The sequence below is a fragment of the Xiphophorus hellerii genome, unplaced genomic scaffold (assembly GCF_003331165.1).
Source record: "Xiphophorus hellerii strain 12219 unplaced genomic scaffold, Xiphophorus_hellerii-4.1 PGA_scaffold_58__1_contigs__length_500000, whole genome shotgun sequence".
NCBI lineage: Eukaryota > Metazoa > Chordata > Actinopteri > Cyprinodontiformes > Poeciliidae > Xiphophorus > Xiphophorus hellerii.
The window spans coordinates 328,237-345,808 of record NW_022587633.1 but is presented as its reverse complement, the minus strand read 5'-3'; the positions used below and the strand labels follow the sequence as shown (position 1 = coordinate 345,808).

The 17,572-nt window shown below is 35.4% G+C and overlaps 1 protein-coding gene across 1 annotated transcript in view; it reads left to right on the top strand.

Annotated features, from left to right (window-relative positions):
- Positions 1–15,849: 15,849 nt before the first annotated feature.
- LOC116716449 (contactin-associated protein-like 4) overlaps positions 15,850–17,572 on the top strand; it is a 90,897-nt gene continuing 89,174 nt past the window's right edge. The window contains exon 1 of the mRNA XM_032557284.1: positions 15,850–16,243. Coding sequence (XP_032413175.1) covers positions 16,159–16,243 — 85 coding nt within the window. The 5' untranslated portion in view covers positions 15,850–16,158. The remainder of the gene's footprint in view (positions 16,244–17,572) is intronic.

The window sequence follows — 17,572 nt, the reverse complement described above, 5'->3', positions numbered from 1 at the left end:
GAATCACACAGCTAGGCCTGTCACAATAAACAATTACTGTGCATAATAAATAAAAGGAGCTCAATAATTTCCATTTGCATGATTTATCATGTTTCTCTTTTCTCTCTTTCTACCAAAACGTGGATAACAAAAGTCTTCAGTTTGGTGTTTTGGTCTCAACTTGCCATTTGCTTGAAGGATAATTTTGTTTACAAGAACTTCATAATTCATTTTATTTGCAGTTTCTTCTGTTTTGTTTATTTATTCTGGACATTTAAAATGTCTTCCACTTCCAGTGTTAAATGTTTATTAGAATTTAAAGTTTATTGATCTTTGAGAATGTGTTCTCAGAGTATTATAAGCCTGGCGGGGCACCAGGCTTTACTTGCACCCCGCAAAACAGCGTTATTTATTAATTAGTTGTTTTTCTTTCATGCACCAGTAACAACCAAAGACAGGTTAAAGAGTGATGAAACGGCTGGAACACTGTATGGTTATTATGTGAATGCATAGGGAGAATGAGGTCAGATGTCTTTTATTTTTATTTTATTTAATTCACCCAGACTCTAACTACTTCCTGTCTTCACCTGTCTACATGCTAATAACTTCAGCTAATAAAATAACAAGTCACAGATAAATAATCCAAACATTTTGGATAAAACAACCCAAGTCAAAAAAATTATATTTATTTTAATTGGATTTCTTTATGTTTGCCTTTGGTATTGTCAATTACCTACTTATATTTTCAAATTTCCTGTCATCTTTAAACATTTTTTCACTCAAACTGCCTTCGCGCCCAAACTACCATCAGGCGTAGCAAGTTTTCTGGGAGAAATATTTAAATGCCCTATATGCTATACTAGCTGACATATGACTGTGTGATTAATTAACTCATAGTTTGTGTCAAAGAAGTGAAACATGTATGTAATGAAGTACCTTGCGTTCATATTAATTAAACATCTATCATTAAATATTTGTAAAACTGTTAGAACTTGAAAATGATTTTCAGTCTAAAGGTTTTAAAATATCTTCCTCTTTTAGCCTTTTTTCTGCACTGGTTTTGTATTTATATAGAGGAAAAAATACATGTGGAAACACGGGGAGGCAATTAAAAATCTAAAATTTAAACCTTAAAGCCATTGTCACCAAAACAAGTCCTGACATGTGAAACTTCCGTCGCTCATTTCTGGAGCAGATTTGATTCGACCAAGCTGCTGGTGAAACGGCTGCATCTCAGCAGGCTGAGGTTAATATTTATTGTGCTCTGGCCAGAAAGTGGCTCATGATGTCCTGGACTAACCTGCTGCTGACAAATGAGCAGAATCCTGCAGAGCCAATGTCATCCACGGGGTTTGACACTGTCACAGTCCTTCTGCCAGACGGGAATGTGTCCCACCTTACATAGCCTGACACTGCAACTGTATGTGTCACCTGGTGTGGGTGTGCTTGTGTATTTACAAGAAGGGTTTGGCCTTTTCCTGGCTTCAGTCTAAAAAATGTGCGACTAAAAGTCAGGTCTTAAGTGGTCATCTTTTTACAGGGATAAATATTTTAAATAATTTTGAAATAATATTATAAATATTTCATTTATATTTCAGTTTTACAACAAAGTACTAGAGCCATACTAAGAAAAATAAAATAAATTTATGAGAATAAAGTCATAAAATTACAAGAATAGTCATATTATGAGAATAAACTCATATCAACTTATTCTTGTATATTTATTAAAGCAGTGGACTACTTAGATAATGGGATTTAGTTTGGTCAGTCCTGCCTATTTTGAGCTACTTTCAGAGTGAGCAGTTTTAGGGAGCCTTGTGACTTTAAACCCAAATAAACAAAATTAATTTCTGAGTTTGAATTGAATAGCTTAATTACACCAGAATTATGTTTTCAAACTCAAAGTTTAAACTCGCACATAAATAACGGCTGCTAACAGACGCGCAATTACACAACTGTACATCTTTGAAAAGGAGAACTAGAGCTTCCTGCACAACCAACAAGAATGCAGTAAGTAATTTCTGGATGGCAAGTCAGCAAAAAACACTTGTTTTATTCCAGCAGCCATTGTAGAGTGCATACAGTGGTAAAACCAACTGAGCAAATGCCTTGGGTAACACTTTATTTGAAGGGGTGTGCATAAAACTGACATGACACTGCCATAAACACAAAGGAGTCTTTGTGGATATTTGACTGTCGTGAAATTTAAAATTAAGATTTTTTAAATGACACTTTCAAAGCAAAGTTGCATTAAAACTTGCATTAAGTCCATTAAAAGTGTCAACTTTGCATTAAAAGTGTCATTATTTACCGAATGACTACAGTAATAAACATTCATGAAAACTTCTTAATGTTCATGACAGATGTTATGTCAGTCTTATGCACACCGCTTCGAATAAAGTGTTACTATGTCCTGGAATGCAGCTTAGGTTGCTAGGTGACGGACGGAATTTTGCTGGGGTTGCTAGGTAACGGGCTGGGCTGAGCTGGGCTTACCAGGTGAAAGGTCAGTGCCTGCTGATTTGTGACGTTACATTTGGAAGGTTTTAGAAAATTATCACTTTCCAGATGCCAAAAAACATGAACTTATTGCCAAAAGCCAGCTGTTTTTAGAAACGGTAAAAACCCGAATAGAAGTACAAAATGTCCGTATTTAAAGCAAAACTTTTATTTATGTAGAGATGTAGGTCTAATATCAATATCAGAGGAGGTGGTTAGATAAAATGCCCGTGTACATAATGTTTTATAATAAACAATGAATTGAATGTACTGACCCATTTCAAATGCCTCAGTACGGTGTGGATTATACCATCATCTGTGGAACCTTTATGCGTATTGATTGAAGGAGGCCAGTAGCCTGAATTTAATGTACCGAAGAACCAGTTAATTAAAACACTTTATGACAACTTGAGTCGGAGCGACTGGTCTGTAGTCATAAAGGTTATCGGGAATGTTTTCGTTGGCACAGAGATGATGCATTTGGACTTTATGGGCCTGGTGGCCTTTTCTGCTTTCCAATCCACTCTGCATAACTGTGTATTCAGGATGTACAGAAACAGACAATAAAAAAGTACATTAAGAAAATAATCTGCTCATTGTAAATATTTATTGTTCCTCTGGGATCAATAAAATATAAGTGAATAGCTTAATTACGCCTAGAATTATGTTTTCAAGTCTATGGAAATACGTTAGAAACCAAGATTGGAATATTTCATCAGACCATTAAAATATAGATTTAATGTAAACTATTTCTAATACCTTAAACTATTAGGCACTTTTAATCTGATAATCAAGCTTCATCAGAACAGATTTCGTAACTTATTGATTATGACCATTGTTTTCTAAGTATTACATGTTTATTTCAGAAAATCCTGATTTCCGACACCTTTAGGTTTTACGTTTCAGTTATTTTTGTGTACAAGTTAGTTAAATGCTCAAGTTTCGGCTCACATTTCTTCAGACTTTGCATGTTTGTGATTGTTGTAGTCTGAAAGTTTCAGAGGCGTTTAGCTTTCTCTAAAACAATAGCTTGCAGCAAATTATAACAATAAATATAATAAAACATTTAAGAGGCAACAGTATTTTCAAAGAAGATGAATAACTGGAATGGAGAAAGATACTGCTTGCAGCTCTGCACTGTTTGAATATTTCAGTACTGACAAAGCTTATTTATTCTGTTTAATCTTCTCTTGTTTGACCTTACTTGTTTTTCTATATGTTCTCAAAGTTAAAGTTGTCCCAAAAGATAAGTAACAGCGTTTGTTTTCACAAGACACAATGTGTGAGGACGAGAAGCCGCTCTCGATTTTACAATAAACCTTCATGAGACGGAGTATTTTTCTAATGTCCAGTGTCACCTTAACCTTGAATTATTGTAATTCATTTTTAAGATAAAAGCAAAAATTACCACTGCATGATATGGCGACCCAGACAGGTGGAGGTTGGTTTTGAAAATAAAAAGCATAAATGAACAAAAACATTCATGGCTCTTCTGGGTTGCATTCAGGAATTAATTGAATTTACAACAGCATTTGTTTTCTAGCCATATTGCATTAGAAATAACTTTGACCTTCCTGGAGTAGCACATTTATTATATTAGTAATAGATTTAGTACAGAACCAAATTATTTTCAAGCCAATAGTTCAATGTATTTTATTGGGAATATGTGTGACGGTTCACTAATCTTTCTGATTGGTTGCCAATCAAATTCATCAATCTGCTTTGCTCCTCAAGGTAGCGTAGCTAGCAAGACATGGAAAAGTTTCTGCCAAGAAAAAGACACTGCTGCAAAAAAACATAGAAGTTGTGGAAATGAAGTAAAATTTGATGAGATTAATATAAAATAAGGGATATAAAAAGGCGATTGTGATAAAAACTTGTATTATCTGGTAAACTTGTATTTTCCACCACAGAACTCATGAAAATGTGAAATCAGATGGAGAGGCAGCATTTATGCTAAATGTACTAATTGTTGATAAATGAATAAAAACATTGTGAAAGTAGATCATTTCTTAATATTAGTGAAAAACTGTTAGTTTCACTGGCAAATTATTTCACTTTTGGGAAAATGTCTCGTGAGTAAAATAATCTGTAATCAGAGGTGGGTAGAGAACCCAAAAACATTTTTACTCAAGTAAAAGTAGCCGTCCAAGAAATTATTCAAGTAAGAGTACAAAAGTATTTGGTATAAAGTTTACTCAAGTACTGAGTAACTGATCAAATTATCAATCATTTGATATTTTTTTTTACATTTCCATCATCAGGCGGAGCAATATATGAGGTTAAGTGGAAATTTAGGCATTTTAAGTACAGAAATTACTTTACTTTATTGTCATATAAGTAAAAAATAAAATCAGGCAAAAGAAAAATGTTCAAAATCAGTTTCTTTAAATAAAAGACTTATAAAACTTTAAGAGAAACTGCAGGTGTGTGTCTGTATCTGGTGAATATTTTTTTAAAACATGTTTGTTTTTAATTCAGTTGGTAGAAAATCCAGAAAATTTACTCAACTAAGAGTAGAAATACTTCATAATAAAATTACTCAAGTAACAGTAAAAAGTACAGTGTAGTAAAAATACTCCTAAAAGTAAAAAACAAACAAACACACACACAAATAAAACTTACTCAAATAAATGTAATTGAGTAAATGCCCAATATCCAACTCTGTCTGTAATTAAGTAATTATTTCCCTAAAACAAGCTCCTGTATCTTGCTGAAAAGTTATTTAGAAGTTAGTTTTACCTTATTTTAAGTGTACTAAGATATTTTAACTGGAAACTAGACCAAAAATACTTGGTAAAAGTTTGTGGTTTTGCAGTGCTCAGATTCTCCAAACCTAATTAAGAATGTGTGGCAAGTGTTAAAAATATGTTCACAGTCTTTCATAGAATAAGGCTAAGCAACAAGTCAAATAATTAAATTAGGAATATTGCTGAATGGCCGGCAGTATCTGATGTGGGGGAATTATTTTAATGCCATCTTCGCAGTACAGTAGCAGCGACTGCTGATATGCAGAAGCTTTCATGAGGACATATTCTTTTTTTCAGGGGAAGTTATTCCCTCACACACACCCACACACACACACCCACACACCTACTGTTTGCCCTCAGGCAAGTCCAATTGTGATGACAGGCACAGCCACCATTATAAGCTCCAGTATGAAATTTAATAATCTCATATCAGCTGAACTCAAGCATAAAGGACACTGAAGGGGAAATAACCTCTTTTTCTATCAATATTCAGAATGGGACTCAGCAGACACAGAACTGTAGAAAATGTGAGTTGAATGTCCTGTGCTCCTTTTTTTTTTTTTACTCAATATGGATATGTGAAATGTTGATATGAAATCTGAAGCCTGACCCTTCATTTATTTCTCCATTCCTTTTCTACACCCACTTGTCCTTGCAGGGTCATATGAGTGTGTAAGTTTGTGTGTGTGTGTTTGGTTGTTTGCCCTGCAATGAACTGTGGACCTGGACCAAAGGTAAGCTGGCAAAGACGATGGATGGATGGATGGATGGATGGATATCTGCTTCCAAAAGATCTATAGCTGCGTTTCCATTACAAGTGTGTGCAAAACTTTATCAATATTCCACCAATGTTGAAGAAAAATACACGATTTTGAAATTCTAGTGTTTCCATAAATTAGAAAATAATAACAAACAAAATCACACATTAATAAGTTTGTTCACACAATAAGTTATTAAAAACATGCCTGCCACCACTTCCTGTTGTCGTCTTTGTATTTTCCGCCAGAAGTAACATCCTGTTGCTGATCATGTAACTTGTGTGATGTGAAAAAAGTGTTTCTATTGCAGTTTTCTGAAATAAACCAATTCGATCCTAGCAAAACCCCACCTTATCTTAGCGCCAAAATGTTTTTTGAAAAACGAGAAATATTATGCTTCTCAAAAAAAATGTAACAAGCAAATGTGATTCTTCTTTTGTAGAATAAGTAATTAGATCCTAGTGATTATGATAAGTAATTTGTCTTTAATTGATTTTCAACAGATTTTTTTTATTGCTCATTTCACTTTGGATACAGACAGCTGGAAAAAATACTCTGATTATAAATTTTTATCAGTTTTAAAACAGTAACCTTTGAAAACTTTGGTGTTTGCTCATTTTATAACTAACAGATTTAAAGACTTAACACTCAGCTTACAGAATATTCATCATTCTGGTTAGAAACTCTTCTAAAGGTGAATTGGTAAACTGTCACACTGTAGCCTGTCAAGGTTGCAGAAGTAAAAGACAAAAACAAATGAGTGACAAAAACAAAAATTCAATCAATAAGCTCTTTGTCCTGCTGGGAGGCGGCATTACTGGATTAATGGCTCACAATCAAAAGATAAACAGAAGCATTGTTTTGATAAGAAAATTGTTTTCCTTTTGTTCATGTGCTTGCGATGCCTTTACATCGGGGAGCATGGTCATGTGAATCTGTTTACATATTAACGAGGAAAGAAATTTCAATATCAAAGGGGAGCAGTTGACTGTATAAGTGAGTGAATAATTGTGACGGACTCTACTGAGTTTTTTTTTTGTAATATCAGCCTACCGTGACTAACAGCAGGTGAGAAACTAATAAATACAAACAGCATATTGTGCCAGAAACAGCTGCCTAATTCTGTTCTAATTTATTTTAAAAGAACAAGTTGACCTAGCATATATTTGAGTATAAACGTAAACACCGGAGGCTGGCTAATTAATACTGGCAATTACAAATCTGCACATTTACTGCCAGTCCTGATGTTTGGAAGAAAAGAGGACAGGAAAATTTATTAGTGGGCAGATTAATAAAATGTTACTTTTTTATAAAGTGAATGCAAACAAAGTAGTTCAAGCAAAGGAGACATGAAAGGCTTAAATGGTTGCATACATATTATATAAAAAATGAAGAAATGTTCTCTTTGCAACTATGTCACTAAACCATTAGCGGCACCATGATGGAAGTCGGAAGTAAGGGACGAGAGTGTTGAACAGAGCGACTGAAATTGTTTTTGCCAGTTTATTCATGGCTTCTTTATGTTCGAGTCGAGCTAATTTGTCTGTGAAAGTAACACACCTGGTTGGGGCTCATAGACGGCGGGATTTACAGAAGTTGGACACAGCTAGCTTAGAAACCGACCCGAACCTCCTCCCTCCTGATGTATTGATCAAATTACTGACTTTGCCTGAATTCACACCACATGATTTATATCACTACTAAAAGTAGTTTCCTCTTAAAACCGAAGCAGCCTTAAAAACATACAAAAGACGAGATGCTAACCAGTTTTTTCATACATGCTAGGCTACATGACAGTGTGACATTGTCTCCATGGTTACCACTGGGTAGACGCGTACCTTCTCCATAATGCAATTTTTTGTTGTTTCATTTTTTTCTCCGAAGAGTTTTTGCGGCGCTAGTGGCTCATTTTTTTTGTGTGACAGTAGGCAGACAGGAAAGAGGGTAAGGAGAGGGGGGAAGACATGCGGCAAAGGTCGCTGGGACCGGGATTCGAACCCGCGACGTCCGCGTCTAGGACTAAGGCCTCCAAACCACAGCACGCCCCCATAATGCGATTTTTGTCTACTTTTTGGTCAGGCTCAAGTAGGTCTGGCTAAAAAACATATCACAATATAATCATTTAATATGAGTCAATATTGATAATTATTGATGATTTTTTTATTTTAAATATGTGAAATACTGCCAAACTGTTGACAAGACCTTTCCTCTTTTATCCACAGTTTTCACTCCACAGCATTCTCTTTATTTTTAAGCAGCTATGAGGCCAGAAACTTAAACAGCTACTGCGCATGCCACTAAAAAAAGTTGTTGCTAGGTAACCAGAGAGTGAGTGAGTTGCCAGGCAACCAGAGAGTGAGTGAGTGAGTTAGAACACCACACACATTGCAATATCGGGCCAAGATGATCCAACATATTGAATCTCCCCAATCTTAAACCGGAACGGTTCTGATATCAAAATAATATAAGATTGTCAAAAGGGAGAAATTGGGACACACACTACACCAGAACATTTTGGAAACTAGATACTACCTTGGATCCCACAGGCCAACAGAAACTTTGACGAAACTGTAAAGACGTCAGCCACTGTAAAGAGTAACGTATCTCTTTGGTCTCTGTCTCTTTTGATAGTCTGGTAGATTCAGTTCTATTGCGGACCAATATTGTAACATTTGTTATATTTTCAGCTGCTGCGGTTTGCTTTAACACTGCATTGTGTCAAACAATCCAAACTAATTTAAACTAATCCAAACTAATTTAAAAACATGTTCCCCTCCTCGCTTGTGGCGGCACTACAACAAGAACTACTGAAGGAAACAACATGAAAACATCTGAAGAAGACACTGAACACAACTTCCTTCTTCACCAAATGTAAGCAAAAATGGAGTGGCGTCAGATTTGAGCGGTTATAGAATTTCTCTTTTGTCTTTGTTAAAAAATAAAATAGAGTTATTTCTCCCAGTAGCATTAAACTCACACGTTTGTTTTGGTTGTATTTACCCAGCATGCCTTACTTTGTAGTCCACTTCCTGTATTTGGAGCAGTTTGGCGTTCACATACGCATTCAAACCGCACCAGAGTTCACTTCAACCGAACCAAGACCTCGGTTTGTAGGCAGACCAGAGTTTGCTTTTTTGGTTTGCATCAGAGTTCAGTTGCTCATTCAGACCATTCCCAGATAAACTGGACTTCCTGGAGTTCGATTGAAGCGGACTAAACAGGGATGGTGTGAAATCACTCTTAGGGTCAGGTGATTGATAAGAGCAAAATCCAAGCCATCATGACTCCCAGTACAATTCAGATGTGGAGTTTCTGGTCAATACGTTGAATCATCTGAACAAACTTCATTTAGATCTGCGAGGAAAGTTTAAAAATGCTTCCTGACCTGGTGGAAAGTTTGCTTTTCCACACTTGTTAACAACCTCCACTTCTTCTCCACCCATCTTAAAAGGGAAGACCTGACACATCTCCATACCTGTTAGAAGCTTCTGGATCATCAGAAGTGAGAACGCCTTGCTTTGCAAATCTTTTGAGGTGTGTGACCTGAAAGAGAAACGACCTCAGATCACATTCCTCATCAACCCATTTACTGCAGAATCAGACTGCGAAAAGACTCTTTTGGTGACAGGTGATGCAGCCTTCCAGCTGGAGTTGAGTGAACTTTGGGAAAATGAGAGATGAAATATAATTTGAGAGGAAACTGCATAGTTTCAGAAACCGTCCTTAAAGCCAATGTAAAACAGGCTCAACTGTTCAATAATGTTTCAGTCCACTTTGGTTGATAAATCCTATTTTCTACACTTAAAAACTGGAATCTAAACATCTGTCCATATTTAAAAGAGAGAGAGAATCAAGTAGTCACAAGGATGTGCAATCTAGGTTTAGGGAGAATTGTGAAATTTATCAAGGGAAAAAAAAACTTAGTTTGAGGAAGTGTGTTGGAACCCACATGTTGTTTGACTGTTGGTCTTCATTTCTTAACCTTTATACTCATTAACGTTCAGCTCTTTGATAAATTTAAAGGGATTTAAAGTAAAATGTTGAGTTGGGGGGTGTGGCTAGAAGCAGCTTATTTGCAGTTAAAGGGACAGGACGCCCTAAAACGGTTCATTCTGACTGGAGCTCACCAAACTAAATCTCATTATATAAGAGTGATTTTGTGCAAGAAAATAAAAAGAGTACCCTAACTGTTAAAATCACTGTTCAAGGAAGCATAATAGGTCACCTTTAAGCGTGTGTTTGCTGCTATAACTCCTACACGCTGTTGTCCACAGGCTTCGTTCTACCTGGTGTATTTCACTGCAGGTATTTTTCTTACGTAGCACTTCAGTCATTCTTCTTTCATCGTACCGCAAATGAACAGGTGCCTCCTCTCATTTTTTGCTGCCAGCCATCATCCCTTACCCTACATGCTTTGTTAAATATGATCACACAGCAGCTTTATCGTTGCTGGCAGTCCGCTGTATCAGCGGGGAAACAAACCAGCCGGCACACAGCTCATTCTGGCTTCGCACCCAGGTCTTGTTAGTGTTCATTTGAGGGCTACATACTGCAGGGAAATAGAGCCATGTGGAGTAGATTCATGCCAAAATAAGCCGCTCTGCACCTGTATAGCCATGCATATGCAAATGATATGTAAATCATTGTAGTTTACTCACATTATGCTTATTTTATAGATGGAATGAGACTGATCGCGTCCCCAGTGCATTTAATTTAAACTCCTCCACATCACATCAAAAACTGGCTATTTTAAAGAGATTATTTGGTTTTTATTAGAGAGGATCCATCTCCAGCATGAGGAAAACTAGAAATAAGCTTTTCATATGCTAAAGATCCAAAATGCTGTGCAAAAAAGTAGGACTCATACATATCCAGTGAATTTTTTTTTCATTTTCCATTTTGTTCAAATTTCAATGTCCTTCATTTGAGATTATATGTGACAAAACAGCAGAAGGAACCATATACATAAAAAAAATGATGCATGGATTTAAATTATGCTTTACAAATGAAATACAAAGCAACCACCAAACAGTCACATTGTAATCATAATATTTAATAAGACGTGTTTCCTGAAATGCTGCATCAGTTTTATGCCAAATTTGATGGAAGATGCATCTTCCAGACATTTCCACTTTTGTCTCGTCAGGTCAAGGAATATTTTCCCAAAAGTCATGAAATGTTCTTTTGTTTATTTGAACAACATTATTTTTTTTGTTTTTGCCCCAAAATTGTCTCATGCATATTTATTTTAGCCCAGTTTCTTTGTTTCCATTCTGTCACAAACATTCAACTATAAACATTCAACTTAATTAATAGAAGTGAGAAGTTTAGCGAAAGTCCATGTTTTCTCTACTTGTGGTTTTTAAATCTCACTGTTGCTCTCTGGAATCAATCAATCAAATTTTATTTGTATAGCACATTTCAGCAGCAAGTCATCTCAAAGTGCTTTACATCATATCAAACAGAGAAACACAATGCAACATAGAATCAACAATCAAAACACGACATTAATTCAGGTTCCATCAATAAATTTGTAATTGATTACGTTTCAAATACAATCCTAAACAGGTGGGTTTTTAGTTGAGTTTGCATCCATAGAAGGTTTACCTGTTACACTCCTACTGTGTTATATGGAACAAAATACCTGTCGCTATTTTTATTCCCTCTCACGCTCACAATCACACAGTTTAAAACGACGTAAACAGCATTTTAATGGCTTCTGGCACAAGGCTCAGTTCCTCTTTCACAGAATTTTGAGCAGGGACTCCGTTTAAAATCAAAATCAAAAACCCTTGAAAACAGTTTTCCAGACTGATAGATTTTATTGTCTTTGTTTCTCATCTTTTTATAGATTTATTAAATTGTGATTTGGTGCTTTTTGACGTTAGATAAATTCTCTTTATTAAGGCCACTGTAGTCTGGGAACAAAGGACTACATTTCCACTAAAAAACTCTGAAATTTTTAATTGGTCTCAGAAATGTTCTAGAAAAAAACTGCAAAATTTCTGAGTTTTAAAAGTCAAAAATTTGGCAAACAAATCTGAAATTTGGGGATTGAGCTCAGAAATTTTCTATTTAGAAATTTCTGAGTTTCAAAAGTTGCATTTTTTTACTTTTGAAACTCACAAATTTTCTTCTTTTTTTTTTTCCTCAAAATTGTTTTGACTAATGTCATAAAATGCGGTTGGAGGTGGTGAGGCAGACGCAGAGGACCCAGGTTGGTCTGAAGGAGATGATGATTTAATGATAAATGATAACAAAATCCAGGCAGCACAGAATGAGCGGACGGCTAATGCTAACAACTGGTAGCAACTGGTACAAATGAATAACTGACAGCTTGACAAACAGCAAGACAGATTAGACAAGGACCCAACAAGGAGCAAAAAACACAGGTGGGTTTAAATTCACAGGGAGACGGTCAGGAGAAACAAGGAACAGCTGTTACTAATCCAGGGGGAGACGGGAAAACACAGAAACTAAAATAAACACACAGAAAAACTCAAATCACTACAATTAATCTCAAAATCTTTGAGTCTTTCTAGTAAATTTTCACCTTTTCAAGCTCAGAAATGTTTGTTTTTCTCAAAAGTTTCTGATGTCAATTTCAAAGTTTCTGAAATTTTTGCTCCTCTTTTCCCCCCTTATGGGTAATTACCCTCCTACACCGCCGTAGTTGTCGGTCCAAAGTCATTAAATTCTACTTAATTTTCCCCAAAAAGTAACAAATAAAATAGATACTTAGTTACAGCCAGTTTGTGATTTACCGTACATTTTGGTTATATTTCTAATTTAAACATTTTTTTAAGGATTTCAAACATAAAAGTGTGGTGAAAGAAAAACTGTAGAATCCAAAGATGTTGATAAGGAGCTCAGTGGACTTTTATAACACTGAAAAGGTTTCAAAAAAGACAAAAACCAGAGATGTTATGTGTCAGAGTTGATGCATTAGGTAGCTGAAATAATTTCAACTAGAACAAAAAACTTCCTTATTACAACAAGATAATTTGTTTAAAAAGATTTCTTGTCTTAAGAAGTTTTATCATCTTGTTATAACATTTCTGTTTTAATGAGTTTTGTATCTTATTAAAATAACTAAACTCTGACTCTAAACCTTCTTACTGTTTTGTTTTTCTAGACGATGATCTTCCCATGAGGTGCTGCTGTTTTACTGCGGCGGCTTTTCTCATTCAAATGAGAACCTATTTTGGTTTTAAGGAGATATGTACAGTATGTTGTTATAAAAGATATAAAACTCTGGATTTTTATGTCTCACTATAACAAGAAAGTTTCTCATTTTAACGATTTGCTGCTCCTGCTTCTATTTCCTGGAGTTTAAATGCGGTTAATATGGACTGTTGAAGAAATGTGTGAAAGATTTGCTTTGGTTTCGGTTGGATTTGTGGGTTTTGGGGGATTCAAACTATTTTTGGTAACGCTGTAAGTGTTTCCTGCCTCTATTTCTGAAAGTAAATCTGAGCATTGTGTATTTTTTTTTGTCATTTATGAATTGCTAGACTGACGGGATTTGAACACTGAACTTCAAAAGTCAGAATGTTTTCTTTGCAAAACTAAAACTACAGTTTTTGTTTTGTTATTTTCAGACCAGATGAGAGAAACAAAATCCCAGTCTGCAGATTTACTTCTGCAGGTGAGTACTGAGCCTTGTAAGATTAAATAAAATTTCTTCCAAAAGAACTGAGGTGCATCTTTTGAGGATTTATCTTTGCACTGCAGTGAAGTTGTTAAGCTCTTTATCAGGGGCCTTTTTGTGTTACAATACCTTAGATTTGCATAATAACTGCAGAAAACAGGATGATTTCTTTCATCCAAAGATCTAATCCAGTTTCATCTGTTATTAAAGAACAAACTTTGTTCAGTTTTTGTGATTTCTATTCTGAAAATAACATAAATAATTCCTAACCTTGCTGAGGCAGACAAAGATCAGAGGAAGTGAACACAAGCAGAGCTAGAGGACTGACACGCCTACTCATGACCTTCACTGTTTCCACTCAACCTGAAGGTCAGCAGAATGTTTGACTTTCTGTTTTCAGAACCATTTATCACTTATCTATATTTGTAAACCATGCACCAGTGCAGACATTCACCTGGTGTGGGTTTTTGAGATTTGATGGGATTTCTGCATTTTTAAACCAAAACAACAACAAAAATGTGCACACATACACACACACACACACACACACACACACACGCTGCAAAAACAAAGTCTTACCAAGAATCTTTAGTCAAGTTTTTAACGCAAATATCTTATTATACTTGAAATAAGACAAAGCTAACTTACAAGTAACTTTTCAAGAAGATATGGGAACTTATTTTAAGTTAAAAATTCAATAATATTGGTGTAAAAATACTAAGTGAAATAATCTGCTAGTGAACTGGTACTTTTTCACTAATATTAAGAAATTATTGACTTATTGACACAAAACAAGCTTTGGATTAAAAACCTAACCCAGTATGTTGGGCCAAAAACCATAAACCTAAAACTCAATCTCTTTGTGTTAAATCAACCCAGGGTTTGATCCAGGTCTGCGTAGCAAAAACATGAATAAAGTTGCTTTTTAGAGTAAATAAACACAGAGATGCTGATCAACATCCTAAGTGATGCTTGATAAGGTGACAGTTCCAGAGTTCTGTTTGTTTTGGTTTGTGTAGATTAAATACTGTCTTCACTACTTAAAATTAAGATTTTTCTTTTATTTCTCTAACTAAATATTTTTAAGGAAAACTGTGCAAAAAGTGATAGAAGATGTTTGTAATTTCAACACTTTGTTTTCTTTGTAGCGTTAATTTTTCTGAACATAATGGCTGCTGAAAACCCATAAAATATATACTCTAAAAATAATCTTATTTTAGCATGGGAATGACAGGTAATCTGCATTTTAAGATGTATTTTTGAAACCCCACTGGCACATTTATGGTAAATTTACAAACTTGAGGTTTGAACATGCGGATTACTTTTCCACAGTTATATCTTACAGAATCCCTAAAAGGCAAAACTAAATATTTTTGGATTTTCATTTCAAAGTCTGACTTAATTTTATTTTCTTTGTGACCTTAGAAGTTATGTACAAGTAAAAAGGAAAATCAATATAATAGTATTTCAGTTTGTTTTTTCTCTTGTGGACCACAAAAAAGATTTAACAATTTTTTTTACAGTCTTTCTGACCATAAGCAAACATTTTTCATGAATTTCAGTTAACAATACAAACATAAAATAGTAAAGAGAAAAGAATGAAAACTTCAAACAAATTCTTAAACTCCTAAAATAAAATAACATTTTTTTTAAATAAACAAATAAATAAATACTGTAAGCTTTTTCACTCACTCTTTGGTTACCTAGCAACAACCTGTTGATTAACTTGCGCAGCAGCAGTTTAATGTCTGGTTCACACAGTAGGATTTTAAAATTATCCGCCCATGTTTTTGGTTAAAATAAGTTTGTTTTTCATTCTGTGGGTAGAAAATCCAGAAGTTTTGCTCAAGAGTAGCAAACTTTGTGATAAAAATGACTCAAGTAAAAGTTAAAAGTACGAAAATGCTCCTAAAAGTAGACTTTTTTCAAAAAAGTTATTAAAGTATATGTAATTGAGTAAATGTAACTATAACGATATGATTGATAATTTGATCAGTTACTCAGTACTTGACTTGCCATTTTACCAAACACTGTTTTACTCTTACTTCAGTAATTTCTTGGATGGCTACTTTTTATAATGAATAAAAATATGTTGAAGTAGTTCTACTCTGACTTGAGTACAATTTCTGGGTACTTTGCCCACCTCTGTATAACACACACACCGTTGGGAGCTACCTAAAGAGTTAAAGGTAGCGCAGCCTGCTGCTCTCTGTGCTGAACTAAGGACTTTCTCTGACTGGAAGTCTTAAATCCGCCAGCATCTCGGAAGCAGCGGTTGTGCTTTTGGCTCGGACCTGCCAAAGCCTCATAAACCCCCCCTGCCTCTCCCTGCGTGCTCTAATTGACACAAGGTAGTCGGTGTAAGAGCATCCGTCCCTCTGCCCGGCTGCTGGCCAGGCTCTACACCCTGCTGCAGGCTCTGCTGCAGCGCGGCGCGGCGCACCGGAGCGGAGCCGCGGCGGACGGATCGGCTGCCTCCTGACAAGCGGAGTTGGGCTCTTCAGCATCCTGGCGCTTCAGCATGTCTCCGAGGAGTCAAATACTCGCTGGGATTATCGCGTTTGTCGCCTCAGCGCTGCTTGGATCACGCGGGACACATGGAGAAGGTGAGCGGCTCGTGCGCTTCTGGTGCTGCTCGTTATTCACGCAACTTTTTGGGTCATTTTAAGGCGGTTGGGAGGTAATTTATGTTACCAAAGTGGGATTTAAGTTCAGGTGGACGATATAAATGACTTGAAACAGTAGAGAAATGAGTACATTCAATTACTAAGGATGCTGAAAACAACAAAAACAAACAAAATAAATTTTATATGTATATATATATATATATATATATATATATATATGAGACCATTGAAAAAAAATCCTGCATCTGCCTTTAAGCCAGTCATAAGATTGTGACTTTTTTTCTCAGAATTTTGACTTTGACCTCCTGAGATTAAAAGTCAGAACTTTTAAAATATTTTTTAAACTTGGAGAGAAAATGTCCACTTACATTTTTGTATTTTTTTTATTGGCTCTAATCCTCTCCCATACTTTCTGGATGTCTCTCTTTTAATGAAAAATTTCACATCTTGCAAATTTTGGCAGAAACAGATGTATCATGAATTTTAATCGCAGAATAACTAATTTTGTCTAATTCTTCAGATTAGAGACAGATCTAATCTGAAGCCTTAAGAGATGCTCTTCAGTCAGTGACCTGATTCTGAAAGTTTGAAAGCAAAAATAAAAGCAGTTTCTCTTTGAAACATTTCATGTTTTCTTCGAAAGCAAGTGAGAGAGAGAGAAAGAAAGAAAAAGAGAGAGAGTCTGTCAGAGGACATGAGTAAAGATTTAACAGGGGGATTCTTCTGCTGCTTTGCTCCAGTTTTATACTCTAATAAGCTTCCAGAAAATACCTTGTGAGTTGATTTTTGAGGACAGGGATTATTTTAAAGGAAACCACTTTATTTTCTCCATGGATCTTTACTCTGTTGAGTTTCTACATTCCTGTGATTTGTTTTGTTTTAACATGGGAGGTTTTGGACTCATAGTTTCAAGACTTGCACAGTTGGGATTACTCAGTGAAATCTAATGATTACTGTATCAAAATACTTTCAGAAGTGTTCAATCAGCTGGAGATGGATCTGAAATCGATTGTGGGAATCGATAGATGGATCCAGGAGGAGGACGGAGAAGAGAAGCATCGATAGGCTCTGTTATTTCTTAGCTTTATTGATTGTTTGGGAGAGATAACAGCTTTTAAAGGGGAAATATCATGGGCTGAAATTGATCTGCAGTGTTATCAAACAGGTAAATTATGTTCCCTAAGTTATAATTTCCTCTGCAACTCAAACATGAAGACCATAACAAACAATTACAAACAATAACTGGTGGTTTTCACAGGATATTTTTACATTTGCAGTCAGTTACAGCTTTTATTTATCTGTCTTTTG